At 34.9% G+C, this 16809-nt stretch overlaps 1 protein-coding gene across 2 annotated transcripts in view; it reads left to right on the top strand.

Moving 5' to 3' along the window:
- Positions 1 to 15937, top strand: part of LOC149078848 (cytochrome P450 307a1-like) — a 28331-nt gene extending 12394 nt beyond the window's left edge. The window contains exons 1-6 of one of the 2 annotated variants that reach the window (XM_089241004.1): positions 6962 to 7149; positions 9554 to 9788; positions 10685 to 10891; positions 11018 to 11812; positions 11925 to 12024; positions 13856 to 15937. In XM_089241004.1, the coding sequence (XP_089097130.1) occupies positions 9605 to 9788; positions 10685 to 10891; positions 11018 to 11812; positions 11925 to 12024; positions 13856 to 14150 (1581 nt within the window). In that variant the 5' untranslated portion in view covers positions 6962 to 7149; positions 9554 to 9604 and the 3' untranslated portion in view covers positions 14151 to 15937. Of the gene's footprint in view, positions 1 to 6961; positions 7150 to 9553; positions 9789 to 10684; positions 10892 to 11017; positions 11813 to 11924; positions 12025 to 13855 lie in introns of those variants that run through there. The other variant, XM_089241003.1, reaches the window with a different exon arrangement.
- Positions 15938 to 16809: the final 872 nt, after the last annotated feature.

Raw genomic sequence — 16809 nt, 5'->3', positions numbered from 1 at the left:
ATATGGTTTAAAAGCTTCCAAGAATTTCATATTTTATTTGGGAATAATTCAGAAATTACGTAATCAGTTAATTTTGCAAATTTCAAGTCTTTATAAATAACAATGTTCCAGGTGGTAAAAAAACATTTAAAGGGAGAAAATTTCCCCTTTTTTACTTAATCGCATTGTTTCACTTCCAAAAAAAATGTGTTCGTATCAAATGTTTCATAAAAGACTGAAGAAAACATATGATTTTGCATTAGAAAAGAAACGGGTTACGTAAAAAATGACATAAAAATTCACAAAATGGTTGATCTTTGAAGCAAAATTTTAATTTACGAAAGCTTAGTCTCAATACAATGTTTTGCTGTTTAAATTTTCCGAGAAAAGAAAGAGGAATTTTTCAATATAGAGCTAAAGTTAAACAACATATACAATGGATCGTGCTTATAAGGTTCCCATTTAGAACGTTTCCCGCTTAGTATGACTTATTTTCATGGTCCCAATTCTTACTAATAGGTTACTCATCGAGAATTCGCATTCCCCGATTACGTTTTTCCTGACTGTTCTTTTTTTGAAAAACGTTATAAGCGGGATCCACCGTAATGTAAAATTACCTAAATGTTTAAGATTTATTTATCAGCTTCGTAATTTTGAAAAAATATAATTCTGTCGGGCATGATTTTATATATAAACTAAGCAATAAACGTTTTTCTATTTTAAATAACTTATAACTTGTGGTGAAAACGGTAACTTTTCATGAGCTTTATAAGATAACATACATACTTTATGGATTGATGAAATTATAGTGCAAAAATTAAATTATAGTGTTAAATTTCGACTGAGCATGTATTTTACCACTACATGCCCGACGTGAGCATATAAAAAAAATTTGTTTTTTCAATCAAGTATGATGTATGTTCCTATACATATATGCGTGAAATTTAACGGAAATGCTTTCTTTGGCAGCCGTGATACAAATGTGCATTATGCTATTTTGATTTATTTTCATGCTCCTAATAATGTAGCAGCTCGGCGCGGTAATAGACTCTCATATAGGCCTACTGCAAGTGAGCTCAAAATGGAATCATATAGGCTACTGCAATTGGGCTATTCTGGAACAGCCCATTGAACCTTCTCGAAAACGGAAAACCTCTCTTCAAGCGAAATACAGTCAAACCTCGTTAATAAGTCACTCTTGGGAGACCAAAAATTATGACTTCGTAAGCAGAGTGACTCGTTAAACAGAGTAAGCCATGGCCTCGCTGATTCCTGTCTCGTATTGATGCATTCATGGAGAAAAAAAAACAAAATTTCAGTCACCCAAAAGAGTTCAGTCATGAAAATTGATAACTCGAGGTTGCTTAATCATTTAATGTTTATTTGCTACATTATAACGCATTTGAGTAACACAAAATACTTTCACAAATTTTTTGCTCATGTTTATGGAAACCAAAGTATTGTGGTCTTGTATTGCAGTTTAATTCTTTTGATTGAAACTGAATGAAATTGAAATTCTAAATGAAACTGAAATTTTTTTCACGAGTTCGAAAAAATAATTGTTTTTTTTTATTGAGAAAACACTGGTGAGTTTTGTTTTAAACACTGGTGATTCATCGGTACTTTTCTCCAAAGATAGAAGTTGGATTGGAAGTCTCTGTCTGTTATGCTTTGCAGTCCCGATACAAATTTTATTAACAGGTCGATTTTTCATATCCCTCCTCTATAACGCTGCTTTGTCTGTAAAGGTGAACGAACGTTTTTTAAATTTGGAGAGCATTGTGTCAGTAGAGTGAACACAGGATTACATATGTTCGACAAACGTCCAGCTAAGATTTGTTAATCTTTTTATAGCCAATGTTCCCCCTATTGGGAACATCAGTTTTATTAATTAGAAAAAAAAAAATTTCTTACATGAAAGCACGTGCTTTTTTTTTCCTGAACCAGTGAAATTCCAAAGTTGATTTACAAATAAAAAATTTCATTCATTTCAGCACTTTATGCCATAAATTTCATTTTTTTTTAAGTCGCCTATTTTCAAGGAAGAATAAAATTTAATTTCTCTTAATTTTAATGTTGTTTGTATGTGCAAGCCCAAAAAACATACAGGAATTTTTTTTTATGAATTTTATGGTTTATGTCTCTAAACTAAAGGATCAGAACAGGAAATAACAGAAAAAAATTTAGAAAATCAATTCAAAAATCTTAATTCGGCCGGTAAAATGTTAAAACATGTGAAGAGTGCTTTCACAAAATTTGTATCTTGAGTAGAGTGGGTGGCATTATCAGGAATTTACTAATATTAAAACCACATAGTGGATAATTGGGATATCCAAAAGTATCCCGGTAAGCGGAGTTAGCGCGTTATCAGGGTGACACACTAACGAGGCTTGACTGCAGTAGGCCTACATCCTAACGGTAGGATACTCATGGAAGAAAAGAAGAAACTTCTTACTGTGCCTCTCTAAAACGTAAAAATATATTTTTTCCAAAAAATTATATAATGGTTCTATTATACAGCATTTAAAGTATCCGGCATGGATAAAAATTCTGAGTTTAATTCTGAAATTGAGGAAAATATTTATGCATATTTCTCTTCCACAAGAAGATATCAGGAAAAAAATATCCGCAGCAAAAATATGGGGATTTTTGCTGCCATCTATTAAAAGCTAAACTATCTGGTATAATTTCTTAAGTGAAGTTAGTTGTTGGTTTCTAACCGGTATGCAGCATGATAACGGATATAAAATGTGTTATAATATCACATATTATTAATTATTTTGAGGCATACCGGAGCAATATTTGTGCACCAAAATACCGGTTAATACATTTTTATGTTTTTTGATTGAATAAAATTTTATTGTTATCAATACGACATAGCAATGGGTATTTTGTCGCTTAAAATTCGCATCAATAACACGTTACCCATTTTCATTCTCAACATTGGTTAAAATCCAACAACCATTTTATTTTGAGAATCATAACAGATAGTTTTGATTTTATTCGATAGGTGACAGCAGCAGGCTTAGCTTAGAGCGTTTTCACGTATTTATAATAGCAATAGAAATGAAATATAATAAGTCTCAGAAGTAAGAAATTTTCCTCCGATTTCCCCCCCCCCCACGGATTTGCCAATTAATTTTCTTATTTATGCTGGTTCGTAAAGATTCTTGTTTAACTTCAGCGGTCTGCCAGCAGAAAAGGGTTGACGAACAATGAACTAAACCGTACTAGGCTTAGGCTTTTTATGCTAATTGGTTATTTTATTCATTTTGCCTTACAATTCGGCGATAATGCTCTCACAATTATTTCTTTGAAGATGCCCGGTTATTATCAGTGAAATTGCCTTATGTCCTGGTTTTCTCAGTCGCATGATTTGGCCATTCTATCCTTGCCTCGCCTCGCACCAGCTCATGTTTGGTCCCGTACTGTAAATCGACCACGATGCTATAAGCGAGTTGAATTGGTGACTTCTTTTCCTACGCCAACAGCGCAGAAAATTGTAATTATCGTTTTGACCAATTTTCGATTGATGACTAAATTCCTTTCGAATTTTTTGTTTTTCTTTCAAAATTTCGATTTAAAAAATTCTATGACTTTCGATATTTTTTGTGCAAATAAATCAATTTGCTTTTAAAATTTTTCACAGTAAGTAAATCCAGTAATAATATTTTCCGGGCATATATACAAACACGTGGAGATTTGTCTAGCTCTGCTGAACAAAGTTTTTGAACTGAAAAAAGTTTTGTGATTAAAGAGTTTTCACACTTATTCTGACTGTTAGTAGATTAGTATAACAGCTCAAAGAGTAAGCCTACGTTGAAAATAAGTTTACAGTACGTTAACCTTAGGTTTAATGTTTACTGGAAATGCTATCATAATAAACAGAATACAAAACCACGGAAAAACGTGCTGGGAATTTTTTATTTTAAGAAACAAAAAAAAAGAGTAGACTATAAACTGACTGTAGAAAAAATAATAACTTTTTGGAACCAAATTAACATTTTACAACTTATAGCCAACGATACATTATTCATTTTAACAAAAAATCCTAAATATTTAATTAAGTGAATTAAACACAAATATCAGTTTATTAGAATTATGGTCAAAATAATTAATTTTGACAATAATTCTAAAATATAAAAATGAATAATCATAATAACAACGCTTTCAACGAGAACAGCTCATGAGAAATCTGTCAGTAGGCTATCTAAATTAGCTCATTGTCTCTGCAATCGCACGTGACGTCTATTCAATAATAGTTGATGTTTTTCCCCCTGTAAGAGCTAAAGCGCCGTAAAATCACTAAACCTAAGAATTGTTTCATATCAAGGTTTCTGGAGTATGTAACATATTTTACGGTAAAAGTTTTGCATCGAAAATTTTGCATAATCACCAATCGTCTTGGTAAGTTTGATGAATTTCACATTTATCATTCTTACCAGTGGTTATGCGTACCTAATCCTTAAATGAAGGTGGTGAATTTTATAAATAATGGAAAAATCATACACCAATATCACTTTAATTTAAAAATGTATTTGTTTTTCCCGTACGTAATACGTAGGCCTACACCATACGCCTTTTACTATAAAAATTGAATGCAATTAAAATAAGTATGAAAGACCTATAGAAACATAAATTTTCCTATCTCAGAGTTGTAATTTTATCTTCTCTGCATTTATCAACATGTGTAAACATAACCAACATTAGGGATTGAATTTGCCACCCTTGACCATGCATCTTCAACCCGTTGCTCGCGATCACCACGGTGCTCTCTGAAGCATCCAGAGGGCTCGATGCTCGTGTCCGATTTCATGCTTGAGAGCACTTGGCCAACGTTCAATTTAACGCCTTGTAGAAATTGCATTCAAGGATTGAAACCATCCTAATTTCATGCATTTCCATGTTAAATTTACCGTAAGGGATCCTCTTCTTTTGATGATGGTTATAGGCAGTGCTCGTGACTAGAAAAAGGTTGAAGGGCTCTCCCCTACACCGAAGTTTATGCAGAATGTCTGGAAAATTTGATTGACGATTTATTATATTTACCAGTACGAGCTGAGGATTATACATAATGTCAGGTAAATGAGATAAAGTCTAGGTGTAATTTATGTTTTGTCACTTTTATTGTAAGATGCATATGGGCGTATATGACATAATGCGCATATAAAAAATAGGTCCAAATCCAATATTGGAGGGAAAAATTGCAGGGAACCATTACTATTAATTTACAAATAAAACAAAAATTTACTGTATTCCCCCTCATTAACCGGCATACCTGTAAACAGTGGAGACCAGCCGGGAAGTTCGAATCACATATTCCGGATAATTCTCAAATATTTGGACTCAAAGAATCGATTGATTCTGACCCTGTCTGTTATACGAAATGCATTCAAATGTCAGCAGCTTCATGTTTTTGCTGCCACTAATCTTCATTAATATATATTGGATTGCAAAGCACATTCGTTCATGTAACTTACATGAATTAAATGGGAATATGAGTGAACTGCGAAGAATTTTTGTATTGCTTGATCATATGCGTGAGAGAGAGAAGAATTAAAGTATAAAAGGATTAAATATAACAAATTAAATTCAAAAGTAACAGCCTATTTCTTCAATCTTACGACACGTAGAAAAACGTGCGAAGTAGGCGTACAGTATCGGTATTTCCTATTAGGTTAACGGTAATTAATTTGGAGCAATAAGTGCTCAATTTTCATCATCGTTATCAAATTCCATAAATCGTTATAAAATTTCTATAATTGTTAAACAGGATTGCTTTAGTGAATGACTTCTTCTTATTCGATCATCTATTTTAGTTCTTAGTGATAATTAGCATACGGTAGGTATTTCGAATGTATTCTGTGATGCTTGTCGAAACTCGCTTTCTCCGGCATGCTGGGAATTGAACAGACATGAACCTTCAAAAAGCTGGTGTTCCCCGATTTTTACTGCACTCTGGCTAATGCGGGGGAATGCGGTATTAAAGAAAAGATGAAATATAAGTAATAGAGTAGGCCCTACAGTTTTTGTTTTACCTGTTTTACAAATTAATTGATAATGATATTAGGACATCCAAAAGCACAAAATGATTACTTAACTGTTGTTTTTGAAGCGCTTCTACCATTGAGACAAGTAGCCATAATCAAGAGTGGAAAATCCAAGCTTCTCACAAAAAAATTATCAGCGAAGTAGAAATAGATAGTCCTGACTTCTCTCGTTACAAATACAAAAATTTTATTGTTTTCACTATTTAAAGCATCAATAGCCTATCTATTCTACGACATTATTGATGAAAATTCAAAACATAGAAATAATAATAAAAAAAACATCCGCGAACACAATACTTAAAGAAATCCAAACGAATACTATTTAGAAAAAAAAATCGAAAAGTGCCTAAATCCCCCTTAAAAGACCTTGTAAACCACGAAAATCAAATACAAAAGGGGGAGAAAAAATGTTTACATATAAATATACAATGTGAATACTCTAATCATGTCGGCTGTTATTCAGATTTATCGTGAGAAAATCCGATGAAGGACACGTAGGGGAGAAATAGGTGCAAATAAGATAATAACAATTAATTTAGCCCCTCAAGGTATTCATGCATTGTATGGATACGCACGCACTTGAGAAAAATCCCAAACCGTTCGCGCACCAATCGGATCTTTGAGACGATCTGATTGGCGTTTGTAGGTATCGTGTCTCCTCCCACTTCGCATTCTTTGGCTGCCATTCTTGCTTCTCTTTTCTGTTGTGTAAACCCTCCCACCCCTTAAGATTTCCAGTTATGTCATTCCACCTCCTTTTTTTTTTTTTTTTCCTTTCTGGTCATAAGTATCAACCAATTAAAATAGACCTGGCGGAGCAAAATGGTTCATCCATAAAGAAATGGTGAAGAAAAAGAAAAGAAGTAGTGTGTGGATAAGTTAAGAGCTACCTCAGATCTTGTATATAAGGAAAAGTTTTCGGCTGAATCAGTCCGTGCAAAAAGTACCGCTTGTGCGCGTGCATATGATTCAGGGGAGCACATCCTGGGGTGCCTTTAAGAAGAGAGAATATCTCTTGAAAAAAGTTTAATCGTCTTTAATTTGTTTTAATTCTCTTATTTTTTCTCCTGTTCGAGGGACTACTTCTCTCCCGAAGGTGTTCCGCAAATATTTCAATCAGGTAACGACTTTATTTCTGCTTCTCGTATAAATTTAAATATTTTATTGCGTATAAGAAAATGTACAATTTTTAAATTTGTAACTATGTAATGCTTCTAAAGTCTGTTCGAAAACATTTTGTTCTTTATGGAAAGAAGTCAATTTATAAAACTGGAAATAAATATTTCAGAGCCAGATGAAAACAACTAATATTTTAGTTTTTTCTCTTTTTTTTTAGGATTTTACGTTAAATTGTTTATTTTTTTAATTATAAAATAATGAAGCAAAAATATTGGTTTTTTTCTTGCTGCAGAAAGGATCGAAATGTAATTTTGCTCAATACTGAAAAAAAAGAGAGGTATTTTTTTTTTGTCCCGAAAAACCATGTTTTTATGGACTTGCGTTCCTCTGGGTCTGAGATACAGTAAACTTACTTATTCGCGTAGTAAAATATTTCTATTGCTAGAAATAAATTTATGAAGCAAGAATTACATTTTTATAATGTTATTATATTTGGTTTATTATTTAAGGTAGCTGTATTTCGGCCTATGATAACCATAATTTTATGGGCGTTTTTCTAGTAGGCTACCATTTATTTATTTTTTATGTCTCCTTTTTCCAGCCAATGTGTTGGGCAATTTGCCTGTCGTGGTTTTCGAATTTGTTATAAATCAGTTTATAAAGCCAGAATGAAATATTTTTAATGATAGAAATCAATTTATAAAGCACTAATCAATTTTATCATTTGGTCATGAGCACGAATCAAATATTTATGGATCAATAAATAAATTAGTAAAGCTAGAGTCAGAGAGGCCTACTGCAAAATTGCATTGTCAAGTTCTACTTGTTTTGATTTTGAATAAGAATACAGTGCTCTTTTATGAAGCATCAATAATTATTTAAAAATTAATTTAAGCAACATGGAGTTGAAATTAGAACCGTGTTATTGATAGATAATGAACAGCAAAACTTCCTTCATCGGGAAAAGCTTGAAGCCTATAATCAACGTGCATATCAATATATTTGTAAATATAAAAAAACCTCTTATTCTTATCCCGTACGACGATTTCTTGTATACAATCATTAACTATATTTCTTTCTCAATTAATGCGAGAAGAGAAAACGACGTCCTAATTCAAATTAAGAGAAGTGTAACATGGCAATAACGTCGAAAAACATAAAAGGAAACGTTCAAAATGAATGACGACACGAAGGAGGGGGGAGAAGAGAAAAAAATAAGAAAATAAACGACAAAAAAGAAGAAAACTTGAAGGAAAGAAAATGAGAAAAAGAAGATATAGGGTGATATTTTATGAAAATGCTTGTCGTTATGTGTTAGTCTTATCTACCTTGTCGGTTGGTCGTGTCTACGTATGCCATTTACCTACTTAATGTCGCCCGTGGAAATCTCACGTACATGCGAAACAAGAAAGAAATAAAATAGAATCCATACGGACAGGCGAGATAGATAGTAAGTAAGTTGCGAAGAAATCAAGTAACAAGAAAAGAAATAATAATAAATAAATGGAGAAAGAAATTAAGATTATACGCAAAAGGAACCGAAAACATTAAATAAATTTATTTCTTTCCTGGTTTTATTCTATTTATAAGCATTAAAAAAAAAAAATTATCATATTCTACTTTTTCTTCTTCCGGATTCCACTTCCTTCTCCTTCTTATCAAAAATAATTAACACAGTAATTATTTTCTACCCTTCAATTGATTGAATTTTCAAGAAATCTATATGATCGCTGAAATTAAATAATTATAATGTCACTGAAATGAACACAAATTGACGTATCAAAAATTTAAAAAAAAATTAATTTTATTGCCAGTGTAATCTTATCTTAAGTAATAGTTTTTCCAAAAAAAAAAATATTATTTTCTTTTACGTTTATGACTACGTATTCCGCTTTGAGTCAAATTACAACCGCTTTGATTATTAGAGCGGGGACAGCTGATAACCAAAAATGCTTCCATTTTTCCATAACAAATAGTAATTATAATGATAACATCGATATTAGAGTCATTCTTATAAAGTTATTTAGCCGAAAAAAAAAATAGGTCGATATGTTTGCGATTCCAGACCTAAATATTATGATAATTAGTGAATGTTTGTAGTATCAGTAACCACTAAGACGGAAAAAAAAATATTTATATTGGTTTACATACATACGTTCGAGAAATTATCCCTAAGTTCGTAAATAAGACGGAATATCTCACAGTGATGCAGCTTAGAAAATAATACAGTAATTTACTGTCTAATTTGTGGTTAATAAGGTGATTTATAGGGGAAAAAATCCACGCATGTTTTCCTCGTATTTATCTATATATTGCTAGAAAAATCATGTTATAAGAAATTCGGTATGTTCAGATTTCTCGAAAAATTATGTGGTAATTATGTTTTTTTCTCCCTTATGTTTTAGTTGATATCTGACAGAATCGAGTTTCCAACTGGTATACTAATAATCGTCACCATGTCGTCAATGCTTATGATTGTGTCTCCCCTGACCGTGGCTTTGACTCTATTCACTTTATTTCTGGCCGTTATCGTTCTCGTACAGAGACGTAGAAAGAGTTCTGCTCAGAAGTGGCCGGAAAACCTGAAAGATCTGCCCGGTCCGAGGGGATTGCCGCTCATCGGTTCATCTCACATAATAGGTAAGAGACATTTCGATTCATTAATATAATAGTAGTATATAATCGGTAGTGAATTGCCGGTGGAGATGGAGCGGAGTTGTGCTCGGTTCCAAAGAAAGAAAATATAATAATATGAGATGAAAGAAAATTTCTGATCAGGGCCACAACTAAGGTAGGGGGGGGGCACGGTAGCCCAGGTCAGGGCCATAACTAGGATTTTTGCCTCCCGGGGCAAACATGATTCAGTCGCGCGGGGGTAAGCATTATTTTGCTGCCCCCACAACTTCAAAATTCGATAATTTTAAAACGGTGTTTTTTGTTTCCACCTAAAATTGCCCCTCTCCTAAATTTTGCCACCCGGGCAATAGCCCCCACCCCCTCTAGTTCCGGCCATATGGCCCAGGTTAATAAGATACTTGCCTAAAGTAGGCTACCAAACGATGTTTAAAGGTGTCACGAGTTCGATACCCTATTCGTCCTTGTCAGAAACTTTCCTGACGCGGTGGTACAACAGAAACGGCAATACCATGATCCCAGAAAGAAATTGTAACCGAAGGATGTCTTACATCGAGAGGTTAGCGCACCAACTCCTCGGTGAGTATTAAAAAAAAATTCTGCCGTTCGGAATCGGCAATAAATTGTAGATCCCTGTGTATGAAAAAAAAATGACTGGTGCGACAAAATGATCAAAAACTGGCTGGGGAGGGGTCTTTTGCATATGGATGCTGAGTTTATTATTTTTCGTTCGAAATTACGGAGAAGGAGGCAAGGTGGGTTGGTGCCTTAATGGATTCTGCCCCCCCCCCCCCGGGCGACCGATTAAATGCGGCCCTAGTGAAAATTTATCTAAGCTCATTGAATAAAGTTTGAAGAAGCTCCGTGAAAAGCCTATAACACGGTTTTTATTGTCGTTACAGGTCGCTACAAAAAACACTGGGATGCATTTTCGGCACTGCGTGCAGAATACGGGGACATCTATGGGGTTCAGCTTGGCTCGAGGAAATGCGTTGTCGTGAGTTCGATCTCGCTCATCAAGGAAGTTCTTGTGACCAAGAGCCATGACTTCGCTAATCGACCTGATTTCCTGCGCTTCCACGTCATCTTCAGAGGCGACAGAAACTTGTGTAAGTTCAGCTAATAATTTTTTTTCTTCTCTTTTTTTTTGTAAATCGTAAATCTTTCGAATTCTAATGTTAAAGTATCAAATTTTCAAATAATGCATCGCTATTTTTTTTTATTCTTACTTACAGCGATTGCGCTTTGCGATTGGTCGGAGAAACAGAAGACGAGGCGAGAAATCGCTTTCCCATTCATGCACCCGAGAGCTAAGACACTCGACTGTGGAAGAATGAACAAGTTCATCACGTCAGAACTCCAGGAACTAACGACTGAACTCTCAAAACTCCACGGCGTATCGATCGATCCACGATCTTACATTCTCTTCTCCACTGCGAATATATTCTACCAATACCTCTGCAGCAAGAGATTTTCGTCCGCCGACAGCAACTTCATGAATGTCGTTCGGATATACGATTTGGTCTTTAGGGAACTCTTCCAAGGTTACGCCATTGATTTCATGCCCTGGCTTAAACTCTTCAATCAGGGCCGGCTCCAGGAGCTGAAGAACCTCGCCGAAAACGTCTCGAATGTCACTTCACCGATATTTGAGGAACACGAGAAAGACATCGACTGTGATAAGCCCAGAGATTTGGTCGACATCTTTCTAGCTTATCTTAAGGACCACGAAGGCGAGAGTGATTCTGCACTTACAAGGGAGGATGCCGAGGTCATCGTCGAAGATCTCATCGGTGGTCATTCGGTTTTGGGAAATCTTTGGCTCTGGGGACTTTACATGCTCGCCGGTAACCCCGATGTCCAGAAGAAAATAAGGGAAGAAGTTACCAGGGTGACCAGCGGCAGCAGACATCCGATCATTGACGACAAACCTGAAATGCCATACACGGAAGCCACGACTCTTGAGCTACTTAGGTGCATCGCTTCACCAATTATTCCGCACGTCGCTACAAAAGACACCGTAATTCAAGGTAAGCGAAAAATTTACAATTTACCGTATATAACCACATATCCTTTGCTTTTATCTATTTACCAATAAAATTTGATAAAAAAAACTCATACATATTTTGCATGCATTTTTAGATTACAAAGTTTCCAAAGACACAATGGTAATGTTCAATACCTACGACATGAATATGGATCCGCAATTATGGGAAGAACCAAGGAGATTTAATCCTCAAAGGTACGTTTCCCTTCAGTATTTTCATCAAGTTTTTTTTTTTGTAATTTCTTTCATTTGGCTACAACGGTGGTTCTCAAATTGGTTCATCTCCCTTTACCCATGGTTCACCTGCGGCTCCGCAGAAGACTAGTAGATACTCCATAATCTCTTTGATCCAGGGGGGTACATATATGTGTGCCTTATTTTTAATGGTTTTAAATGGTTTTTAACGATTCTTTCTTGAAATTAAGACCTGAAATACATATATTAAAGGTATCAAGGAAGTTAATTAATTAAAAATAATTTTTTTAAGGGAATTTTGACATACAATAAACGCAAATCAATCAAAAAAATTTTTTTTTAATAGTGAGTGTTGGCTCAGTTATGAAGAGGATAAAAGAACCACTTCAAAGCATATACAGGGTGTCCCAAGACCGCCCAAACTCTGCCTGGCCAGATTCCTCGCTTGGAATACATAAAAAATGCCCACAGAGCTGTACCTGTACGACCCATAGTTTTCGAGAAAAATGCGAACAAAAAGTGTGACGTCATATCCGATGCAAGAGAAAAAAATACCTTTATTGGAAACATGAACATCGGCATTTGTGTGTGTTTACATAGGAAGATGTTCGGAATTCAAAATGTCCACCGCGCATATCGAGGCATGCCGTGGAATGACGTCAAGCCGTCCAATAAAGTTGTTTCCTTGCACTGGATATGACGTCACACTTTTCTTTCTCATTTTTCTCGAAAACTTTGAGTCGTACAGGTACAGACAGTTCTTTGGACATTTTTTATGTATTCCAATCGAGGAATCTGGCTGTACAGAGTTAGGGCGGTCTTGATGGGACACCCTGTATAGGCGTACACACACATATCAATATTTCCAGCTCTCCGCAATGCCCCTAGGACAAGACCGTTTTAATCATTTAAGCGGTTTTTAAAATTTTCCTGATCCTTGTTATAACTGCCATATTGGAAGTCACTGAGCCTTCTGAAAATTGCCACCTATTTTCAAGTAAAGTTTTTTCCCTGATTGAGCAGATATATGCTCCCCCCACAACAACAACAAAATAATTAAAAAAACAAGCAAGGGGGAGACTATTTCCTGTTATTTATGCTGCATGCAATAATTCTATATTACCTCGAAGGAAAGGAAAAATATCCTTTCTCTCCCCCTTTCGTCATCAGACTTTGAACAAAAACTGACTCATCCTCCTAAGTAGAATATCGCCCTCCATTCAGAAAAGCTGACTCCTCCCACTGGCGATTGATTGACAGGACGGAGGGGGGAAAGAAAACTTACTATGATATTTAAGCTCGGGGTTGCCGAAATAACAGAGTTTCAAGAGTCCGAGATATTTCGGGATTGCCAGTGCAAGGGTCAAGATCATCATGGGCCCAAGGACTAATTGATTTTACTGAGGCCCCCTACTTGGCAAAAAATGTCTGCTTACCAATCTACATGCTTGACCTGCTCTCGAAAGTTTCAACTAGATCTCATTTTTATGAGGCCACCGGACCTTTCCCTGGTGGGCCCATGGCTCATAACTGCCCTAGGAACCACGATGCACACTTTAAGAAACACCGGGCTACAAGAATATGGTCATTTTTTTCCTTGTCTATTCAATTTTCAAAGAAAAATGACAAAAAACAAGCTTTATTTGTCCATGCACGCGCCTCTCTCTCTCTCTCAAAGAACCAAGACACGAACTTCTCTCTCTCTCTCTCGTTATTACAGCATTATCTAATCTCCCGTCCATTTTTCTTCTTGAAAAAGAACCACAGAGATTTCATGCCAGAGGCGACACGTCCATTTATATATGTCCTTGTCTCATTCTCTCTCCCTCAGGTTTATCTCAGCAGCAGCAGGTAAAGTGACAAAACCTGACTTCTTCTTGCCTTTCGGAACCGGAAAAAGAACCTGCCTCGGCGACGGTCTCGTCAAGTCGACATTATTTCTCGGGCTCTCGACTTTATTACAGTCCTTTTCCATCAGCCTGCCGGAAGACATGCCAACACCTGACCTCTACGAGATCCCTGGAATCGTCGTGCCCCAGAGAGAGATCCGACTCGTATTCAATAGATTAGACATGGCGGAGGAGGCATTGCAGCAGCAACACACGACTTCCATATCGATGTCTTGAACGGGAAAACTTCTTGCTTTACAAAAAAATAATAATTCCACAACAAAGAGAGAGAGAGAAGAATCCAACAAAAGAGTTTTGTCTCTCTGGTCTTCAAAAACTCTTGAGGTTTCAACTCGGTAGCGTCGGAACCTGAAGAGATGGCGATGGACAACAACGAGAACAAAAATACCACCTACAACACTAACTAGGAGACATGTCTAGTGTCCAAGATGGAAACTGAATTCACCAGGTCGATGATGTTGACGAGGTCTGTTGCTGGCAACGGGTCATTCATGTGAAAGACACTTAAAAAAAAAAAATCTATGGGGTGAACTGAAAATTTTATTGTAAAACATTCCACCGATTTATACAGTACATATACTATATACTTATACGTAATAATAACAATGATTATTGGTATTATCAATATTCGTGTCGGATTACGTAGTGATTAGATAGTTAGCCAGTGTTGTATACGCTTGTAATTATACTAAAAAAAAAGCACGTACTTGTATATTTATACGTACTCCTATTCGTAATTGAATGATGATGATGACAGTATTATGACCGTGTGTAATAATGATAATCCATTTAGATTGTTATCAGGTATTTCAGTATTAGTTTCTTCTACAAAAATTTAATTTATCAGTTTATCTTAACATCAATAGGTAATTATTTTTCAATAATTATGCTTTAGATTAGAGGATGCACAACCTTTTCAGTCCGTGGGCCAGAAACTTGTTGTTATAGGGTGACCATATGACATTTATTTTGCGGGACATTCCCGTATAATTCTGATCGTCTCAAATTTTTTTAAATAAAATATTCCTCTTTTTCTTCTTTGATTTCAATGACATTTATTTGAAATTTGAAATCAAGAATTAAGATTATTCAAATAATTTTGACAATTTTTTGGCTGTAGATGGCAACTTCACTTTCCCTTTAACAATTTTTTTGCAATAATTGGTGACATACCGGTCCGCAATTTTACGAAGGCCAAAATGAGCAGCCTAGGCATCTATCGTGCAGTCTGTATATTGATACTTTTCTACCAGAACAATCTTTTTCACGGGCCGGAGGTTGTACATTCCCCTGCTCCATCTATATATAGGAATCTGAATCATTGCAAATTTTTAAGCTGGACATTATTCATGTAAATTAAAAATATTGAAATTTAAATTTATTTAATTTTTTCAGTAATTCTTAGTGAATTTTTGTGCGTTTTTAAATTGAATACAAAAAAAATAATAATTTGTATATAATAAGTTCGTGAATTTTATTACAATTATATTGTTATTATAATAACTCATGTTACCATTTCGAAAAAAAAAAAATTTCCCGCATGTTATCAATTTTTTTCCCCCTCGATTGTTATGAAAAATTCTTTGTTGATTATTTAAATGATTTGTATTATTATTATGTGTTGTTTTCGTAATAATAATGATAATATTACTATTATATTATCTCATATGTCGTGTGGCGGAGAGTATATATATATTATATATTGAATGAGGCAAGTTGTTCTTTCTTTTTTATTTTTATTTTTTTTTCATGTGAACATGAATATAACAATAATATTGTCGATTTGGTTCCTGGATATACGTAGCTATGCTAACTGCACGCGGAGAGTGTTATGTAAGGAAAGAAACTCAGTTCTGATCTCCATTTATCTCATTCATGTTAGAGTCAAAGTTGAAATTGTTATCATGTTTCTCATTTTTTTTTTTAGTGGATACGCCGAAAATGTTTATTTTTTTCCCCCCGCATCAAATCATTCCGTGCAATAAAAGAATCATTTTATAAAATTTTGTATGTGGTTACTCTTTTGTTCTATTCGTGTAATGATATAGATAATTTGAGGGGAAATTGGGGGTAAGTGGAACCCACACATGATTTGTATAATTCAATTATCATCTGGGAACGATCTCTTTTACGGAATTTTTCTTTCGTACTTTTTTCGTATTTTTCGGTAAAAAATATAATTGGTACAATAGCTGCTCATACAAATAAACTATTATACTCAGAAGTCAAGTTTGTGGTCAAGGCAATACCCGCTGTGTCTTTACATTTCAATTACAGTGAAACCTCGCTACAACGATGCTCGATACAACGATAAATCTCTCGACGATGATATTTTTTTCAAATTTTGTTCGGAATCAATTATAGTCTATTGTTAAACTTCTCCCGATACAACGGTATTGTTTACTGCGATACATCCTGTTATAACGATATTTTTTTAGGATATCTCGAAGAAAAAAAAACACCTCTCTACAATTTTTTTTTATATTACGCTCTCCGAAAAGAAAAAAAAATTCTTTAATGTATTTTTAAACTCATATATTTTTGCTCTTTTGAGGGTGTCTAATATCTGCATTTGGCATTAACCTGATCACCGAAAGTATAGATGAAGTTAGTGGTATCGCTACTTTTCGGAAGGATATGTATATAAACATACATAGGCGTACGAGAATTTTCTCAGGGGGGGGGTTTCAATTTTTTCCTTCTTCTCAAGGGAGGGGGTTTAAGTTTTTTCCTGCAAAATAACCCTATAATCTCGTCTTGAGGGGGGGGGGGTTTAGAACAACAACCCCCCCCCCCCCTTTGCGTACGCCAATGGATACATCTAAATGTGTTGTGATGAACCCCTCCTTACAGGGCAAATATCTAACATAATTTT

This window comes from Pholcus phalangioides, unplaced genomic scaffold (genome assembly GCF_987345545.1).
Source record: "Pholcus phalangioides strain wild (caught in Gottingen) unplaced genomic scaffold, Ppha-v1.0 ptg000013l_1, whole genome shotgun sequence".
Lineage (NCBI taxonomy): Eukaryota > Metazoa > Arthropoda > Arachnida > Araneae > Pholcidae > Pholcus > Pholcus phalangioides.
The sequence above is the reverse complement of the archived record's forward strand: the minus strand, read 5'-3'. Positions and strand labels throughout refer to the sequence as shown.